The sequence below is a fragment of the Phyllobates terribilis genome, unplaced genomic scaffold (assembly GCF_046119375.1).
Source record: "Phyllobates terribilis strain yellow unplaced genomic scaffold, ASM4611937v1 Scaffold_1__5_contigs__length_1240528914, whole genome shotgun sequence".
Lineage (NCBI taxonomy): Eukaryota > Metazoa > Chordata > Amphibia > Anura > Dendrobatidae > Phyllobates > Phyllobates terribilis.
The window spans coordinates 740,465,503-740,485,263 of record NW_027362761.1 but is presented as its reverse complement, the minus strand read 5'-3'; the positions used below and the strand labels follow the sequence as shown (position 1 = coordinate 740,485,263).

Here is a 19,761-nt window from a genome sequence, read left to right as displayed (position 1 = left end):
CACGGTGGGAACCAGGCATGTAGAGTCCATCCATTCACCTTCTCTGCGTCACACAAAGACAGTGGTTGGAACCAAAGATCTCAAATTTGGACTCATCAGACCAAAGCACAGATTTCCACTGGTCTAATGTACATTCCTTGTGTTCTTTAGCCCAAACAAGTCTCTTCTCCTTGTTGCCTGTCCTTAGCAGTGGTTTCCTAGCAGCTATTTTACCATGAAGGCCTGCTGCACAAAGTCTCCTCTTAACAGTTGTTGTAGAGATGTGTCCGCTGCTAGAACTCTGTGTGGCATTGACCTGGTCTCTATTCTGAGCTTCTGTTAATCTGCAATTTCTGAGGCTGGTGACTCGGATAAACTTATCCTCAGAAGTAGAGGTGACTCTTGGTCTTCCTTTCCTGGGGCGGTCCTCATGTGAGCAGGTTTCTTTGTAGCGCTTGATGGTTTTTGCAACTGCACTTGGGGACACTTTCAAAGTTTTCCCAATTTTTTCGCACTGACTGACCTTCATTTCTTAAAGTAATGATGGCCACTCGTTTTTCTTTACTTAGAATTTGTATTATGGCAAGAAAAAAGCAGCTAACAGTCTATTCAGTAGGACTATCAGCTGTGTATCCACCTGACTTCTACACAACACAACTGATGGTCCCAACCCCATTTATAAGGCAAGAAATCCCACTTATTAAACCTGACAGGGCACACCTGTGAAGTGAAAACCATTTCCGGTGACTACCTCTTGAAGCTCAAGAGAATGCCAAGAGTGTGCAAAGCAGTCATGAAAGCTAAAGGTGGCTACTTTGAAGAACCTAGAATATAAGACATATTTTCAGTTGTTTCACACTTTTTTGTTAAGTATATAATTCCACATGTGTTAATTCATAGTTTTGATGCCTTCAGTGTGAATGTACAATTTTCACAGTCATGAAAATACAGAAAAATCTTTAAATGAGGTGTGTCCAAACTTTTGGTCTGTACTGTACATACTGGATTAATAACTCCTGCCCCTTATGAGATACAATAAGATGTAATGCTGGATCTTAAGGTCAGTTTATTACAACAATGTGATGGGGTAAATACTGCAAGTTCTTGTCTGCTCAACCCTCTAAAAATTCCTGGAGAGACACTAGGTTTGGCCTCAAATACATGTCCTTCTAGGAAGGGTACTAGATTTAGGACCGTATAAAGATATCTGGTATATGTGCAAGACTATATACATATAAATATGTACTTATACACAAATGTAATATACACACATTTACAATATATGCAATTATAGCTTAAGTTATATGTTGGAGGAAAAAAAAAAATCAAGTATCTTCAAAAATCTAAAATCTTGCTTTAGACTTAAATAGTAGGGTCAGTTGGAGATTTTAAAATACAGCATCACTACTGTGCCTTAATAACCTGTGATAAATAGTTCCTATTTTACAGTCACACAATTAGCTGCCATATCATTTTATAGGAGGAAGGGCAAGGGTGGACCCACAAAAAAAAATAATAATGGAGTAGAGCTCATTTCTCTGAGCAGATTAGAAGAATAGGTCATCAAACTAGGAAAAGAACAGAATGTACTTTGGTTATACAGATTTCGACATTAATAATAAATTAAGCACACATTATACTGACACATTGGATCTCGAGTCCCAGTGTGTACTGTTCAAAGAGCACCGCAACTTATCAGCACCAGATAACTGAGGCACAATCTTTTATGGGTAGCACCAGTTGAATCTGCAAGGGAAGACAGACACCCTGCCATATCCCTCATGTTCATCCAAAATCCATGTGCCATTTCATTTTTCTGCTCATTTCTTGAGCTACGTCCTCCAAAACATAACGCACAAAAATAAAGTAACAAAAAGAAAAAAAAACATATATTTAATATAAATAAAGTACAATTGTCATTTTCCCCGGATGTTGCAGTTGAGTTTTCATTCACAGTGGAACAATGATGTGTGTCCTGGCACTGAGCTCAGTAAAGAATGAAGTGATTTTGTAAGTTTAACCAGTGGTAGCTACAAAGGAAAGAATAAGGGGGGAAATATCTCCCACATAAAACTTTGATGAGCACCTTTTTATTTTAAGGATAAAAAGAAAAAAATATATAGCAGGTCTGTATTTGCATAGGTGAATTCAACTGAGGTAGACGTTTAAATACCTGTGGAAGACAGAGGCAAAACATTACAACTTAACATTGCCATACTCCATATCACCAACATGTGCAGAGTAAGGCTAGGTTCACATGTATACTGATGGTTCTTCAATGGATCCAGCAGCAACTGGTTACCTTAGTAGGATAAAAAATAGATTTGTGCAGACAACCTTTTTTCCAATGGGAAAAACACAGATTGTAACTGGATCAGTTTTTTTTACATTTAAATCTGTGAAAAAGGATAAATAGCCATCTATTTTTTAATTCCAATTAAAATGGATGTTGTTTTTTTGGGTTTTTTGCTTGATGACCACTGGACATGTGAACTTAACCTTGCCCTAATATCAAGAAGTACAAAAGAGGTTCTATTCAGACTGCTAAGGAGAAGATTGAATCCATGAAGGCCTGCTTTACTCGGACAATCTGATTCGGATTTAGGAACAAAAATGCTCTTTTGCAGTTTTTAAGACCGTCCAAGTTGTTTTTGGAACACCATTCCCGGCCAACCCACTCCCCCACTTTAAAAGTTACAATTCTTTAGCTCTGTTTTTGTGTGCTATTAAAGGGATATTTTCATCTGGTCTTCAGGAGTGCATAGCTCCCCTGCCTCCTAGCTTCCTGGGGGTAGTGCGCTCCTGAAGATTTTGGTCATTTGCACATGTAAAATACTGACCAAATATTACTCAACATCAGTATATGTAAGCCAAAACCAGAAGTGGGTGAAGTGGTGACGTGTTTCTATGATCCTTTTCCCACTCCTGGTTTTGGCTTACAAATACTGATGTAAAATACTGGCCAAATACTGAAAGTGTGAACATAGCCTAGCAGTTCAGACCAGCAGCATGGTTGAGCCACTAATCCAAACTACTAGCATAGGTACCTTTGCCTCTGAAGCATAACAAGGGACACTGATGTTGGCCAAATCCAGCAATATGGCCAACTTCAGTGCTGCGGCTGCAAGCCCTATAGCAAATAGCTTGAAAGTGTACACTCAATGTCTAGGAAATCAGCCAACTGATAGACTGCAGAGGTGGTCGGTAACATAGGCAACAAGCAGTAAACTACAGAAATAAAAAACCCTATGTTCTTGAGTCCGGAGATTATTATTAATAAAAAAAAAGGTACATTTCAAAGTTTGCAAACCCCTTTAAAACCATAAAAACACATCTGTGCCGCAAGAGAAAAAATACGAAACCATTTACATTGTATATAACATATACATTTTTATTAGTATTCTTTAACCTCTTATGATACCAAGACCTTCTGATGCTCGAAAGTCTGCAGCTTCTGTAGAGTGATATATTCTAAGAGGTTAAAGAAATCCAGCATCCTTTCTGAATGTTATACCCAATGAATGAATAATGTTTAATACATTTTGTAATTTACTACATTTAAAAATAAGAGAACAAAATGTAGTCCAGCAGCAAAAGGGCCCGAGAGGAGTATTATCAAATATCCTAGATTACTGGATTTACTTATATAGGTTAAGAAACTATACAAAACATCTACCACCATCTACCTGTAAAATATCACAACTAGCAGTTCTGTGCTGGAAATGTGTCAGATTGCAGAAACAATGAAGGGATTGTATGAAGGGTAAACTTTTCTTGCACAGGAAAGAAGGGAGAGGATGATAAAATGTAAATCCTATGTGTCTTCCCTGACTCATTTACAAAGTTGGGTTTTGGAAGGTCTATTGAGCTCAAGCTAATAGGCAATAATCCGTAAAGGTCTCCTTGGGATGTAATTCTCTACAGTGGTTAAATACCCATTTCTGATGTAGACAAAGGTTTTGGACACCTGGGGGGGGGGGGGATTTTTTGTTGTTGTTGAAAGTAGGTTCTCATTAAAATGCTGTTTGCGCTCTATAGACTCTATTGCTGGGTGCAAAATGTAGTAGCAAAGAATAAGTCAGTGAGCTCGGTCTGACAGTTTATATAGATCAAATCCTCGTTCTGAGCTCATCTCATTGATTTATGACCTACAAAGTTTAGCTTAGCTTTGGTGTGGTCGAAAATTGGCTGAGAGGAGCTCAGAAGAACAAACTCGCCCATGAAGAATGGCCTCACTGATGGATTCTCAGTTAATGCATTTTGCAGCCAGCAATAGAAGGAAAATAGTGCAACAGTTTTTATAGAAACTCAATCGCAAAAATGTTAGTTACATTGGAGCCTTTAAGCCTCTTATCCTCTGGAGAATCTAGCAACCTAAATAGTTGAATGGATACAAGCTGAAATTATTGTCTCTGAAATATATAATCAGTTTTAGCATCTGGAGCCTTTGCGGCATATATTTAGTACAATTTATATTAAAACATAATTGAAATATACACTGCTCAAAAAAATAAAGGGAACACTTAAACAGAATATAACACAAGTAAATCAAACTGTCCACTTAGGAAGCAACACTGATTGACAATCAATTTCACATGCTGCTGTGCAAATGGAATAGACAAGAGATGGAAATTATTAGCAATTATCAAGACACCCTCAATAAAGGAGTGGTTCTGCAGGTGGGGACCACAGACCACATCTCAGTACCAATGTTTTCTGGCTGATGTTTTGGTCACTTTTTGAATGTTGGTTGTGCTTTCACACTCGTGGTAGCATGAGACGGACTCTACAACCCACAGAAGTTGCTCAGGTAGTGCAGCTCATCCAGTATGGCACATCAATGCGAGCTGTGGCAAGAAGGTTTGCTGCGTCTGTCAGCGTAGTATCCAGAGGCTGGAGGCGCTACCAGGAGACAGGCCAATACACCAGGAGAAGTGGAGGGGGCCGTAGGAGGGCAACAACCCAGCAGCAGTACCGCTACCTCCGCCTTTGTGCAAGGAGGAACAGGAGGAGCACTGCCAGAGCCAGGGTGGATAAAAATCAATGTTTTTTTTAAAAAAAAATCAACAAAAAATCGGATTTTTTTTATTTAAATTGGATTTTTTTCAATAAACTGCTTTTTGAGGAAAATATTTTACCATCCAAAGGTTCTTCCATCATGAGATAAAGCGGAGTTGTTTAACTCAGTAGAATAAAGGCTGTATATGTGTAACATTCACAATGCCATGCTCTTCCAGAGGTTTCTGTAGGATTAGTGGGCAGTTTCTCTCCTATATTATCACAGACGCTCGCTTTACTTGCGCAGTTCTCAAAACTGAATTTGACTCCGCAGAGGTCCCAGCCTCTTCTTCATGGCAAAAATGTTACAACATGAACAGAGTTGAGAAAAAGACCTTAATCCTATTGTTCTACAAACCTATGAATACAGAATCAACCCCTTCAGTGCCAAGTCCAAGAAGTTAGACAATATGTTTCTGATTGTTTGGAGTGGAATAGATCTGCACAACACAAGAAGAATGTGAATCTAAGTGTGAGGAGGAGGAAGGGCAAGCAGACAAGAAAATGAAAGTGAAACTTTGAGCACAATACTGCAGCATAGCCACAGACAGACAAGTCTGGATCTGTTTGTGTGTACGATCTGAGGTTTATTACATTCTTTCCTTATAATGGCAGCAGGCCGTAAGAGAGACCCAGTTTGGGAATATTTTAATAAAGCTCCTTCGCCTATCGGTAAGGCAGGCATGCGTGCAAAATGCAAACGATGCAACAAAGAGATGCAAGGCCTGGTGGCGCAAATGAGGCAACATCATGAGAAGTGCGGTGATAAAGATGACCAAAGAAACACTTCTGAACAGGCAGGATCTGTTGGTAACTGTCATGTGTGAGAAAAATTATATTTCTTATTATTACTGCATGTTACTGTCATTTGGTACAGTTATGAAGAAAAACAAATATTCCTTTTGGGGCAGGGGCAGTGATGTGTTGTGTACAATAAGCAGAAATTGTAGAAACAATAAAATAACAGCATTGACTTTTTTCGTTTAGGGGAATTCATGGATTCTGGAAACTATCCACCTCCAAGATCACCATCATTCTGTTCTACAGTTTCAGAGTTATCCATCCAGGATAGTGCTTCATTAGCAGCAGCATCATCAGACACCCACAGCCACATATCACCATCACCCAAAAGGAAGAAATAACCTTTACCTCCTGGAACCACCATATATAGGTTTGTGATAAGAACTAGCAGATTAGAAAAAGAGTTGATTGATGAAAAAATTGCCCAGTTTATTTATGCAACGAACTCTTCTTTCCGTCTGACTGAGAACCCACATTTCATTAATAAGGTTCAGTCACTGAGACCAGGATACAGTCCACCCAGCAGAGCTGATGTTGCAGGGAAACTGCTGGATCAAGTGTATGACAGAGAAATGGAGCAATGTGCAACAGCTCTGGAGGGTAAAATTGTTAACCTAAGTATTGATGGGTGGAGTAATGTCCACAATGATCCTATTGTATGTGCTTGTATAACAACAGAAGAAGGTAAAGTCTTCCTTGCACAAACAACTGATATGTCAGGAAATGCACACACAGCAGAATACTTACAAGAAGTGGCAGTAAAAGCTATAACAACATGTGAACAAAAATTCAAATGTCTAGTACGCAGTTTGGTCACTGACAATGCTGCAAACGTATCCAAGATGAGAAGAAATTTAGAAGAGCAGGGAGGGAATACAAAGCTGCTAATAACATATGGTTGCAGTGCTCATTTGCTGCACCTCTTAGCCAAAGACTTAAGTGTTCCAGAAATAAAGGCTAATGTTGTTGAAATTGCTAAATACTTCCGTAATAATCATTTTGCTGCAGCAGCTCTGAAAAGGATGGGTGGAACCAAGCTAACGCTCCCACAAGATGTTAGATGGAACTCTGTGGTGGACTGTTTTGAGCAGTATATCAAAAACTGGCCTATTCTGATGACACTTTGTGAAGAAAATCGAGATAAAATAGATGGCACTGTCACGGCCAAAATCCTCAACATTGGGCTTAAGAGAAATGTTGAACATATGCTGAGCTTCCTGAAACCCATCTCTCAAGCTTTAAACAAAATACAGAAAAATAGCTGTTTTATTGCGGATGCTGTTGAAATTTGGAAGGAACTGAGTGAACACTTAAAAACAGAACTACACATGGACAGAATTAAATTACAAGCAGTAAACAAACGAATGGGACAAGCACTGACTCCAGCTCATTTTTTGGCAAATATTGTCAATATCCAATATCAGGGTCAAAACCTAAGTGCTGAGGAAGAGGAGTTAGCTATGACATGGGTATCCAGCAATCATCCATCTTTAATGCCAACTATAATAAACTTCAGAGCTAAGGGGGAACCATTCAAGAAATATATGTTTGCTGAAGATATTTTAAGGAAGGTCACACCAGTAAACTGGTGGAAGTCACTTAAGCGCTTGGATTTAGAGACTGTTCAAGTAATGATTTCACTTTTAACAGCAGTAGCTTCTTCTGCAGGCGTTGAAAGAATATTCTCTTCCTTTGGACTCATTCATTCTAAATTGAGAAATCGGTTGGGACCCAATAAAGCAGGAAAGCTTGTTTTTCTTTTCCAGATTATGAATAGGAACAAAGAAGATGATGATGATGAAGATGACGACGAGTGAGCTACAGCGGACAGCAGGGACAGTAGTATTTAAGTTTTTCATGTGTCGGCTGGGCTGACAGTCTAAGTTTCTTAAAATATATATATATTTTGTTTAGCCAAATTAGTTAACAAACATGGATGTTTGTTTAAGCAAATAACTTATGCTGTAATGTTGTTATTGTTTCAGTTGAATAAATCTATTTAAATTGTTATTAAGGTCAGGATTATTTTTCTCCTTCCTAAGTACAACAGAACAGTGGTGTCCAAATATGAATGATTAACCCATTAAACTGGGGAGAAAAAAGTAATATAAAAAGTGATTCTAAAAATCTTCATCTACTTGCATGTTAAAGTAGCAAGAACTAGTTTAGGTAGAAACTTTGATTTAAATCACTGATTTAAATCAAGCCTTACTGACTAGTGATTTAAATCGTGATTTAAATCAGTTAGATTTAAATCAAATCCACCCTGGCCAGAGCCCTGCAAAATAACCTCCAGCAGGCCACAAATGTGCATGTGTCTGCACAAACGGTTAGAAACAGACTCCATGGGGGTGGTATGAGGGCCCGAGGTCCACAGATGGGGGTTGTGCTCACAGCCCAACACGGTGCAGGACGCTTGGCATTTGCCACAGAACACCAGGATTGGCAAAGTCGCCACTGGCGCCCTGTGCTCTTCACAGATGAAAGCAAGTTCACACTGAGCACATGTGACAGACGTGACAGTCTGGAGACGCCGTGGAGAGCGATCTGCTGCCTGCAACATCCTTCAGCATGACCAGTTTGGCAGTGGGTCAGTAATGGTGTGGGGTGGCATTTCTTTGGAGGGCCGCACAGCCCTCCATGTGCTCACCAGAGGTAGCCTGACTGCCATTAGGTACCGAGATGAGATCCTCAGACCCCTTGTGAGACCATATGCCGGTGCGGTTGGCCCTGGGTTCCTCCTAATGCAGGACAATGCCAGACCTCATGTGGCTGGAGTGTGTCCGCAGTTCCTGCAAGATGAAGGCATTGAAGCTATGGACTGGCCCGTCAGTTCCCCAGACCTGAATCCGATTGAGCACATCTGGGACATCATGTCTCGCTCCATCCACCAACGTCACGCTGCACCACAGACTGTCCAGGAGTTGGCGGATGCTTTAGTCCAGGTCTGGGAGGAGATCCCACAGGAGACCATCCGCAACCTCATCAGGAGCATGCCCAGGCGTTGTAAGGAGGTCATACAGGCACGTGGAGGCCACACACAATACTGAGCATCATTTTGACTTGTTTTAAGGACATTACATCAAAGTTGGATCAGCCTGTAGTGTGTTTTTCCACTTTAATTTTGCGGGTGACTCCAAATCCAGGCCTCCATTGGTTAATAAATTTGATTTCCATTGATGATTTTTGTGTGATTTTGTTGTCAGCACATTCAGCTTTGTACAGAACAAAGTATTCAATGAGAATATTTCATTCATTCAGAACTAGGATGTGTTATTTGAGTGTTCCCTTTATTTTTTTGGGCAGTGTACTACATTATGAATGGGAGAAGGCAGCTTTCAAAATATAATGAAGTTATGCTAGAATAATATAGAGCTGTATATACCTATTTAAAAGAGATCTTCAGGCTCTGCATAAGGAGCTTCTGACTGTGCTCGCTTCCACATTTGGGTGATAGCATGGCTGGTGACATCAAGTCTACAGATACCAGACAGTACATGTGAACAAACATGACGTCACTGACCCGCTCATCTCTCAATGCAGAAATGAGTGGAGTCGGAATATTCCTTTAAGAAACACTGTTCCTCAGCTAGTCACTCCAGTTCCGGATCCCTGTTGCTGTGCTTATTTCTGTATGGCTTTTCCTGTGTGGTTTCTGCATTTTAAAGTTTAAGTGGTTATTCTCAATCCTTCACCTGCCTAACCCTGATCTTCGAGATATATTTTACCTAGCTAATGTTCTCGGAGCTTAACAGCCTGGCGTCCAGACTCCTACATTGTACACGCTGCTGCTTAAGTATTAAGTGTACAAAGCATAGTCAACAGGCTGGAAACATTAGGAATTATGTACAACACCTAGAATTCTCTTCATGGTAATTGTGCCAATTGCAACACAGTATTGTTAGCATTTTATAGTCACACGTTAAAATCTAAAAATGCAGGTACTGATTAAACACCTTCTTGCCCATTAGGTAATGATGTGATGGCAATGAGAGCAGTCACACGATTACATCAGGAGTACGAGGGCACAGGAGCTGCTCATAGAATTATTAATCGGTGCCGACTGTTACAGACAGAAATCCTGCTGCAATGAATGGAATTAGACAGAATTCCAATCCTACGCATGTAACAAGGTATTCTAATTTATGGACTCTTACCATGGGATATGCTAGAAATGTCCAATATCCTCTTTATTGAGAATGGCCCCCATTGCGAGCAGACATGTTTAAAGACGTGGGTTCACATGCACAGCTCTCATCATTAATTCCTATAGGAGCCCCACAACTGATGGACACACGTGCTCTACAACTATCAAGGCTCACATAAAAATTACCGGAGAGTCGCACATGTATAGGCACCGCTCTATTCCTCACAGAATCTGAAGGGTGACCCATTCTCGAGATAGGTATGGTCCTAAATATGTCAATATGTCACAAATGTCTTAGAGATAGGACAACCACTTTAATCCCTTAAATGCCGCAGTCAATAGTATTCTGAACACAGGATGCCAATGGGTTGTCATGGTAGTCAAAGACCAAACATAGGTCTACCATGACTTCCAGCATCTACCACGGCTTTGCCTCTTGTATGGTAGTGCCCAATAAGGTACCGGTCAGTAAAACATAGATATTCAACATTAAAAAAAAACAACCCCATAAAACCCATAAAAAAAAATCATTAACTTATGGTATAAAGATTTTGGTATGCCCCAAATACAATAGGCCACATCCTTAAAGGGTTAATATGCACAATAGCCATTCAAAATCCATGGGATGCAAAATGCCTTATGATCTCCAAAGAAATAAAAATATGGCATGCTGGGTTCTCTGTGGGTTTTGGGCCACCGGCTAAATTGGGCTCAGTTTCTACTACAACAGCCACATGTGGAAGATATTTCTTGTATACTTTAGGGTAAAGTATTTTGGTAGGTCTGATATATTGCACAGAAAAAAAAAAGTGAGAGTTTGTCATTATGTTGGTTATGTTCGTTTACTGAACGAGGTTTTAGGGTGGTTGGTAGCTATAGCTGCTTTACAGGCATTCACAAATTGCAGCCCACTTGCAGAATACAGGTAGCATCATTATGTTACATTTTTACATGCCAAAGAAGTTAGTGTAAATCTCGTCATGCTAAAGAAAAATCACTACTTTCATATTCATTTGCAGATGGGAGGAGTGGGTAACTCACCTCCTACTGTACCGCCAGTGACTCCAGGAGATGTAAAACTGCCCATGCCATGGGAGTTAGCTAAACGGCTGGCTGGGCCAGACACATGTACAGGCACGGAATTGAAGAGAGACTGCAGCACCGAACTGCTGGCCACTGAATTGAGACTACTCTGCAGTGTAAGCTGGGAGCCGGCTGTTAGGCTGCTCAAGAACTGGTGTGTCTGAAGAGGGTTAGGGCCAGGTCCCTTGCCATTCAGTAGCACACCGGCTGCCTGTGACATAAATAGGTTGTTCCCTGCTCGGTCCTCCCCATCCCTTTCCCGACTGCGTGGACCTCTGCAGCGATCGACTCTTGTAGATGGACCCCTTTCCTCTCTCTTTCCACCATCGGATGAGCACTTTTTATTCAGGAACAAATTTCCATCTGGTGTTTTGCCCATTTCCAGACTGCTAGCTGACACAGGGCTTGAACCCCCGGAACCTCGACGGACCCCATCTCCAGAGGGATAATGGGTGTTGTAGCGTGGGGGTGAAGCAGAGCTGTCAGGGGTGCGGCTGGGAGCAACATCAGAGATCGGGGAGAAGGTAGACTTCCATTTGCCTATACTCTCACAAGAGGATTTTCTGCTGGGATACGGTGGACCTAAAGTGGGGGAGGTGAAAGGAAGGATGAATAATGTGAGGAAGAGGTAAATGTGTCTTAGTAATTGTTTGGAACAGACAGAGCGCCATTGATGAAAACAGTCAAGTCATGTGAACACTAACCTCTCTCCCCTTCACTCTTCTGTGGAGAATCTTTATTGTCAAAACTCAGAGTGGAGTTCTTCCTTTCTGTCCTGCGTGGAGGGAAGCGGAGAGGAGTCAATTTGTTGCAGAACAGAAAATCCAGATCTGAGCAATGTAGGCCATGTTCAGACATGGTATCTGTGTGGCATTAGGTACACCTCCTGATTGGAGTTATACATTTCCATATCCACAGTGTGCTATGGAGCCCATCTGCTGTGCTTTCAATAATGCAGGATGTTCACATAAAAACACACTAGATTGAGTCTAATTTGCGATCCAGGGGAAGCGAGCACAGCACAATAAGGTCGACAGAGTGCCACTGATGTGTCCTCAAATCTGACCGGACTACAGAAAAGACGACATAACATACACACTAATGAGCGTGAATACACAGCGCGTGCGTGTGCGTACAGTGCGTGTACGTACATATACAGTACCGACCAAAAGTTTGGACACACCTTCTCATTTAAAGAAATTTCTGTATTTTCATGACTTTGAAAATTGTACATTCACACTGAAGGCATCAAAACTATGAATTAACACATTTGGAATTATATACTTAACAAAAAAGTGTGAAACTGAAAATATGTCATATTCTAGGTTCGTCAAAGTAGCCACCTTTTGCTTTGATGACTGCATTGCACACTCTTGGCATTCTCTTGATGAGCTTCAAGAGGTAGTCACCGGAAATGGTTTTCACTTCACAGGTGTGCCCTGTCAGGTTTAATAAGTGGGATTTCTTGCCTTATAAATGGGGTTGGGACCATCAGTTGTGTTGTGCAGAAGTCAGGTGGATACAAAGCTGATAGTCCTACTGAATAGACTGTTAGAATTTGTATTATGGCAAGAAAAAAGCAGCTAAGTAAAGAAAAATGAGTGGCCATCATTACTTTAAGCAATGAAGGTCAGTCAGTCCGAAAAATTGGGCAAACTTTAAAAGTGTCCCCAAGTGCAGTTGCAAAAACCATCAAGCGTTACAAAGAAGCTGGCTCACATGAGGACCGCCCCAGGAAAGGAAGATCAAGAGTCACCTCTGCTTCTGAGGATAAGTTTATCCGAGTCACCAGCCTCAGAAATCGCAGGTTAACAGCAGCTCAGATTAGAGACCAGGTCAATGCCACACAGAGTTCTAGCAGCAGACACATCTCTACAACAACTGTTAAGAGGAGACTTTGTGCAGCAGGCCTTCATGGTAAAATAGCTGATAGGAAACCACTGCTAAGGACAGGCAACAAGCAGAAGAGACTTGTTTGGGCTAAAGAACACAAGGAATGGACATTAGGCCAGTGTAAATCTGTGCTTTGGTCTGATGAGTCCAAATTTGAGATCTTTGGTTCCAACCACCGTGTCTTTGTGCGACGCAGAAAAGGTGAACGGATGGACTCTACATGCCTGGTTCCCACCGTGAAGCATGGAGGAGGTGGTGTGATGGTGTGGGGGTGCTTTGCTGGTGACATTGTTGGGGATTTATTCAAAATTGAAGGCATACTGAACCAGCATGGCTACCACAGCATCTTGCAGCGGCATGCTATTCCATCCGGTTTGCGTTTAGTTGGACCATCATTTATTTTTCAACAGGACAATGACCCCAAACACACCTCCAGGCTGTGTAAGGGCTATTTGACCAAGAAGGATAGTGATGGGGTGCTACGCTAGATGACCAGGCCTCCACAGTCACCAGACCTGAACCCAATCGAGATGGTTTGGGGTGAGCTGGACCGAAGAGTGAAGGACCAACAAGTGCTAATCATCTCTGGGAACTCCTTCAAGATTGTTGGAAGACCATTTCCGGTGACTACCTCTTGAAGATCATCAAGAATTCCCACATGTGTCAATTCATAGTTTTTATGCCTTCAGTGTGAATGTACAATTTTCATAGTCCTGAAAATAAAGAAAAATCTTTAAATGAGAAGGGGTGTCCAAACTTTTGGTCTGTACTGTATATTATATATTATGCGCACACACATGTACACATACACGTATATTAGGAATGGACAGTGTAACAGCAGAATAGTCTTATGCCTGGAATAAATATTTTCAAAGATTTCATTGAAGGACCTGCTGCCTCCATTTTATGGCAATGACTTTGAGGACTGCACTGGTAATGTTGGATTGGTGCCGCTTTCGCTTTTTTAGAATATACCCACCCATTTGCAAATGCAATTTTGGGGAACAACGTTCTTCTGCAGTGAGCCTCTATCACACGAGGATCAGCCAGCTATGTAAAAGACAAGATCTACTGTGTACAGAGGCTAGACAAGTCCTGAACAGACAGCTGTAATAGGATAAGCACATTTTAAGCTCACAGCTTTTAATTCACCTTGCATTGTGGATTTCAACTTCAGATTCCGCTTCATCCTCTGTTGTGAGGGGAGAATAATGAACCCCATTAGAGGTGGAAATGGGTTTTTCTTTTTTCAGCACCGGGGGCAAATCATGATCCTGGTAGGGTGCAGGGGAGCTTTTCAGAGAGTTTTCCGGGGAGGAAATAGCAGTTATTTCCAAAGGTTGGTTAATGTTATTAACCTAGAAAAGATAAAGTTAAACTAGAGTTACATTTACAAGTAATATACATACCGCATTTTTCAGACAATAAGATGCACTTTTTTCCTCCAAAATTTTGGAGGAAAGTGGGGGGTGCATCTTATAGTCTGTTATACATAAATACTGTGGCTATGAGTGGTAGGGGGAGTGACAGCAGCAGAGTAGCGGGGCACTGGAGGCTGCAGCCGCCTGCTGCAGCCTACACTGTGCCCGCTACTAAAGAAAATGAATATTCACTGCTCCCCATGCCCATGGGCGTGTGGAGCAGTGAATATTCATTTTCCTTTATAGCCGGCACACTGTGCCTGCAGCGCAGCTCCTGGTAAGTATGGCCTCCCCTCATCCTGGTATGCTTGGCATCCTTCATCTCTGTATGTATGGCCCCCCCTTATCCTGGTATGCTTGCCATCCCCCTGATCCCTGTCATGTTGCACAAAAAATAAATAAATAAAACAATCAATCATACTCCCCTCCTCTCTCTTCCAGCGCTGCGTCCCGCTCTGCTGCCGACAGGGTTCTCAGTGTGTGAGCCGCGCGTGGCGTCCCTGCAATGCGCCCTAACACCGTGACCTGCTGTGCTGGAATAGTCACTGCTCCCCACGCCGGGACTGTGTGCGTGGGGAGCAGTGACCATTCATTCTCCCTAATAGCGCGCACAATGTAGCCGCAGCACGGCTCCTGCTGCCACTCTGCGGTCAAGTGTGCCCGTTATTTACACACGGTGAGAACTCTGTCGGCAGCAGAGCAGGATGCAGTGCTGGAGGAGAGAGGAGGGGAGTATGAGTGTTTACTTTTTTTTGTGTGCAGCATGACAGGGATCAGGGGGGCCATGCATACAGGGATGAAGGGGGCCATACATACCAGGATGTGGGTGAGGGGGGCCATGCATACCAGGATGGTGGATTGGGGTGTCATGCATATCAGGATGGGGATGAGGGCCACATATTACAGGAAAGAAAAGGCCATATATACTAGGATGGAGGATATTAACATAATTGGGGGACATTACCCATATAACAGTGTCAGCAGCAGACCCCCTTCCCCTTAACAGTGCATCATGACGACATTTTTTTTTCTATTTTTTTGGCTTTTTTTTTACTCTACCCAGTATGATGTACTGGAAAATGGGATTTTTTTATTTTTTTTTATAAATGCTGTGAAATGGCGGAAAAAAAATCCCAACACAATTCTGACATTGTTTTTGGGCTTTTGTTTTTAAGGTTGCCGCTACGTGATAAAAATGATCGGGCAACACAATTCACCAGGTCAGCGCGAATACTATGATGCCACATTTTATGTAAATTACGAAAAAATGTTTGCTTGGGTCACCATTTTCTGAGACCCATAATGTTTCCATTTTTCAGTCAATGGAGCGGTGTGAGGGCTTATTTTTTGAGACCTAAAATGACATTTTTATTGATACCATTTTGCAGCAGATACATTTTGACTACTTCTTACTACATTTTTTTTTTAAAAATTTTTTAGTGTTGCGGAAAAAACCCCAACAATTTTGTCATTTTGATTTTTTCTTCTTGTTATGCAGTTTACCAATTGGGTTAATTAACTTTATATTTTGGCATAATAGACTTTTACTGATGTGAATATACCATATAGGTTTATTTTTTTAACTTGATTTCTTTTCTATCTATATCTCTATATATAGATATATTTTTTTTCCTTTTTTGAAATATTAGTAAAAACTTCTTTTTTTAAGTTAACCTTTACTTTGATAGTCTTCTTAGTAGACCCCCTACTGCAATAGTAGATCTTTGGCACCACGCAATCGAGCTTTGGGGGGGGGACGACTGATGAGTGTGTGGTATGGTGCACCCCCAGGCTGTGTGCAGTAAGTGGCGCTGTCAGAGATTGACAGCAGCATTTAGGGATTTAAAAGCATAATACCCATGGAAGCCTAGTGTGGTAAAGAATACTTAGCAACACTGTGTACCATAGAGCTGATATTCAGTGGAGACCCTGATGCAAATCCGCTCAGCCCAAGAGATGTTGAAAGCGATCGGCGCTTGGGAGAAACCATCAATGAGTGACTGCTTGTTGAGGATCTTTTCCTTCTGTTTCCACGTTTCCTACCATCTTGCCCTGTGCCACATTCCATGCGGATAGTGGCAGTCAGAGGACTATGTTTGCTTGATGGTGACCTCCCTGAGGAACCTCCGCCTCCACTGGTTATAGTAAAGATTATTCGCCTCTTGGCTTCAACTTCAGCGTCACTTGTGTCTATTTCTCCATCGCCAGAAAGCTTGCTAGGGTCTTGAAGAGTACGTGGACTATTCGATATGGCATAGTGAGCAGGTGACCGCTGAGAGATTTGCTGGTGATGGGAAGGAGTGGAACTGCGAGATCCTCCAGAGTTTGAAAGTGTGCCTGAATTTGAGGAGTCATCCATGCAGTCCGTCTCTGATCCATGGCTGTTCAAAACTGGTCCATTCAAAGATGACCAGGTTGGGTAAAAGAATCCTGAAAAATAGAGTAACATATAAGAAGTGTATACTATATAAAAATATATGTAATCTATTTATACTTATGAAGAGATGAGAAAGGGAGGGGGGAAGGGAGAAAGGGAGGGGGGAAGGGAGAAAGGGAGGGGGGAAGGGAGAAAGGGAGGGGGGAAGGGAGAAAGGGAGGGGGGAAGGGAGAAAGGGAGGGGGGAAGGGAGAAAGGGAGGGGGGAAGGGAGAAAGGGAGGGGGGAAGGGAGAAAGGGAGGGGGGAAGGGAGAAAGGGAGGGGGGAAGGGAGAAAGGGAGGGGGGAAGGGAGAAAGGGAGGGGGGAAGGGAGAAAGGGAGGGGGGAAGGGAGAAAGGGAGGGGGGAAGGGAGAAAGGGAGGGGGGAAGGGAGAAAGGGAGGGGGGAAGGGAGAAAGGGAGGGGGGAAGGGAGAAAGGGAGGGGGGAAGGGAGAAAGGGAGGGGGGAAGGGAGAAAGGGAGGGGGGAAGGGAGAAAGGGAGGGGGGAAGGGAGAAAGGGAGGGGGGAAGGGAGAAAGGGAGGGGGGAAGGGAGAAAGGGAGGGGGGAAGGGAGAAAGGGAGGGGGGAAGGGAGAAAGGGAGGGGGGAAGGGAGAAAGGGAGGGGGGAAGGGAGAAAGGGAGGGGGGAAGGGAGAAAGGGAGGGGGGAAGGGAGAAAGGGAGGGGGGAAGGGAGAAAGGGAGGGGGGAAGGGAGAAAGGGAGGGGGAAGGGAGAAAGGGAGGGGGGAAGGGAGAAAGGGAGGGGGAAGGGAGAAAGGGAGGGGGAAGGGAGAAAGGGAGGGGGAAGGGAGAAAGGGAGGGGGAAGGGAGAAAGGGAGGGGGAAGGGAGAAAGGGAGGGGGAAGGGAGAAAGGGAGGGGGAAGGGAGAAAGGGAGGGGGAAGGGAGAAAGGGAGGGGGAAGGGAGGAAGAGACCGCTATATACACACACAAATACACTGCTCAAAAAAATTAAGGGGACACTCAAATAACACATCCTAGATCTGAATGAATGAAATATTCTCATTGAATACTTTGTTCTGTACAAAGTTGAATGTGCTGACAACAAAATCACACAAACATCATCAATGGAAATTTATTAACCAATAGAGGCCTGGATTTGGAGTCCCGTCCACCCCCCCCCCCCCAGAATTAAAGTGGGAAAAAAACAAACCGTCTGTGGTGCAACGTGGCAAAGAAATGCCACAGAACACCAGGATTGGTGCTCTTCACAGATGAAAGCAGGTTCACACTGAGCACATGTGACAGACGTGACAGAGTCTGGAGACGCCGTGGAAAGCGATCTGCTGCCTGCAACATCCTTCAGTATGTCCTTAAAACTATACTGTGTCCAGCTTCACTCAATACACTTGCATTAAGTGAGGCTGTGCCCATTTAGTCGGCATGTGACTGCATGTATGAAAATCATACTTGTGGTCACACGTCCGATGCTCCCGGCACCAAAGAGTCCTCACAACTTGCAATAAAAGCAATGGAAGGTTTCACAAGTCTGCAGTCACAGAAAACTGACTTGTGGCTTAAGACCAGACAACCTCTTTAAAATCAGATTCAATTTTGTACACACCAATCGCTTATGATTCAGAGTGTATTTTGTAGTAAATAGGTATGTGCTTAGATGTAAGATGTCCTTTGTGTTCCACCTTATGTCTTTAGTTTCTTTTAAGCTACTTTGCCAACCCTGACAGACTTGCTGGATTTCATATCTTCCGTAAACAAAATTGTAAAGTGCTGCAAAATAAGATAGCTCTATATAACTAAAAATTACTGGCAAACTGGCTGCACAGAAAATATAAAAGACTCACAGACGTATGGCAGCTAACTGGTTAGCTACAAAACCAGAAAAAAACTAGTCAACCATCGTAATGGAGCAACAGCATACACCTACTAAGAAAGTGCTATACTTGTATGATAAAAGCTGTACTTGGCTGCATAAATGCATGCCCTCAGACCAGGAGGGTGGCTGGAGCAAGGGCTGGGTCTTTTAGGTAAAGGTCTGAATAACAAAAAAAAACAAAAAACAAAAAAAAAAAAAACTATCAATAAGAAAGTCAAATGCTTGAACACTACCACGCCAGATTCACTGGCAAAGGCGAACAAAAAGGATAAAGAGTTATGAGATCTTAGTATCCCTAACAATAAAGGAAGTAATTTAACATATCCAAAGTATTAGCACATCCTAAAAAAGGTGGGACTACATAAAAACTTGTTTAAGGGAAAGGAACGTAATAGGAAGCAGCCTATGTTTAGGCAGCATAATGGGCAAAGGATTAACACTACAGCTTTACAATACAGATATAATGCACGGCCCAGTGTTTATCATAAAAAAAAAAAAAAAATTACAAACAATTTTAGTCTCATTGTTATGAAATTGGCCTTTAGTCGGTTCTTGAAATATGGAAATCAAACTGCACAGATAGACACTTGCCTATATATTGCTCCGAGTAAGTAGATATAAAACCATGTTACCTGAGGTAGCCAGTGACTTGGAGACAGCAGCATAATTGAGGTTTGTAGTAGCACCATATTGATCAATACATGAGCTGTCTCGGCTATGACAACCAGGACTGGGACTGTTTCTCTGGAACAAGAGGTAAGAAGTCAATCAGGTTAAAATATTTTAAGAGGTCATGGCAAACATTAATGGTATAAGAGCAAAAAACAAAAAGGAACTTGTGTCCACAAAGTCAGCTTTGACAGCGAATTGTCAAGCATGGCAGAAAACTGTACTAGCTGAATGAGATTTTGTAAAATCCCATTTATTACATTATGTACAATATAAAGAGCGGAACCCAAGTTATTTTAATGAGTGATGGGGCTTGTTGCAATAACGGGGTGCTGAAGGGTAATCACATCAGTAAAACAGTGATTGATATAATACACTGCAGTACAAAAGTGTTGCAGTGCATTAAAGTACATTCAACTAGTGTTTAGAAAAAATAAAACCGCC

At 42.2% G+C, this 19,761-nt stretch overlaps 1 protein-coding gene across 2 annotated transcripts in view; it reads right to left on the bottom strand.

The window, feature by feature from the left end:
• Positions 1 to 1,293: 1,293 nt before the first annotated feature.
• Positions 1,294 to 19,761, bottom strand: part of DOT1L (DOT1 like histone lysine methyltransferase) — a 116,245-nt gene continuing 97,777 nt past the window's right edge. The window contains exons 23-28 of one of the 2 annotated variants that reach the window (XM_073686397.1): positions 19,281 to 19,392; positions 16,286 to 16,812; positions 14,114 to 14,319; positions 11,773 to 11,843; positions 11,027 to 11,650; positions 1,294 to 2,152 (exon numbers count right to left, since the gene is read on the bottom strand). In XM_073686397.1, coding sequence (XP_073542498.1) covers positions 2,145 to 2,152; positions 11,027 to 11,650; positions 11,773 to 11,843; positions 14,114 to 14,319; positions 16,286 to 16,812; positions 19,281 to 19,392 — 1,548 coding nt within the window. In that variant the 3' untranslated portion in view covers positions 1,294 to 2,144. The remainder of the gene's footprint in view (positions 2,153 to 11,026; positions 11,651 to 11,772; positions 11,844 to 14,113; positions 14,320 to 16,285; positions 16,813 to 19,280; positions 19,393 to 19,761) is intronic. The other variant, XM_073686398.1, reaches the window with a different exon arrangement.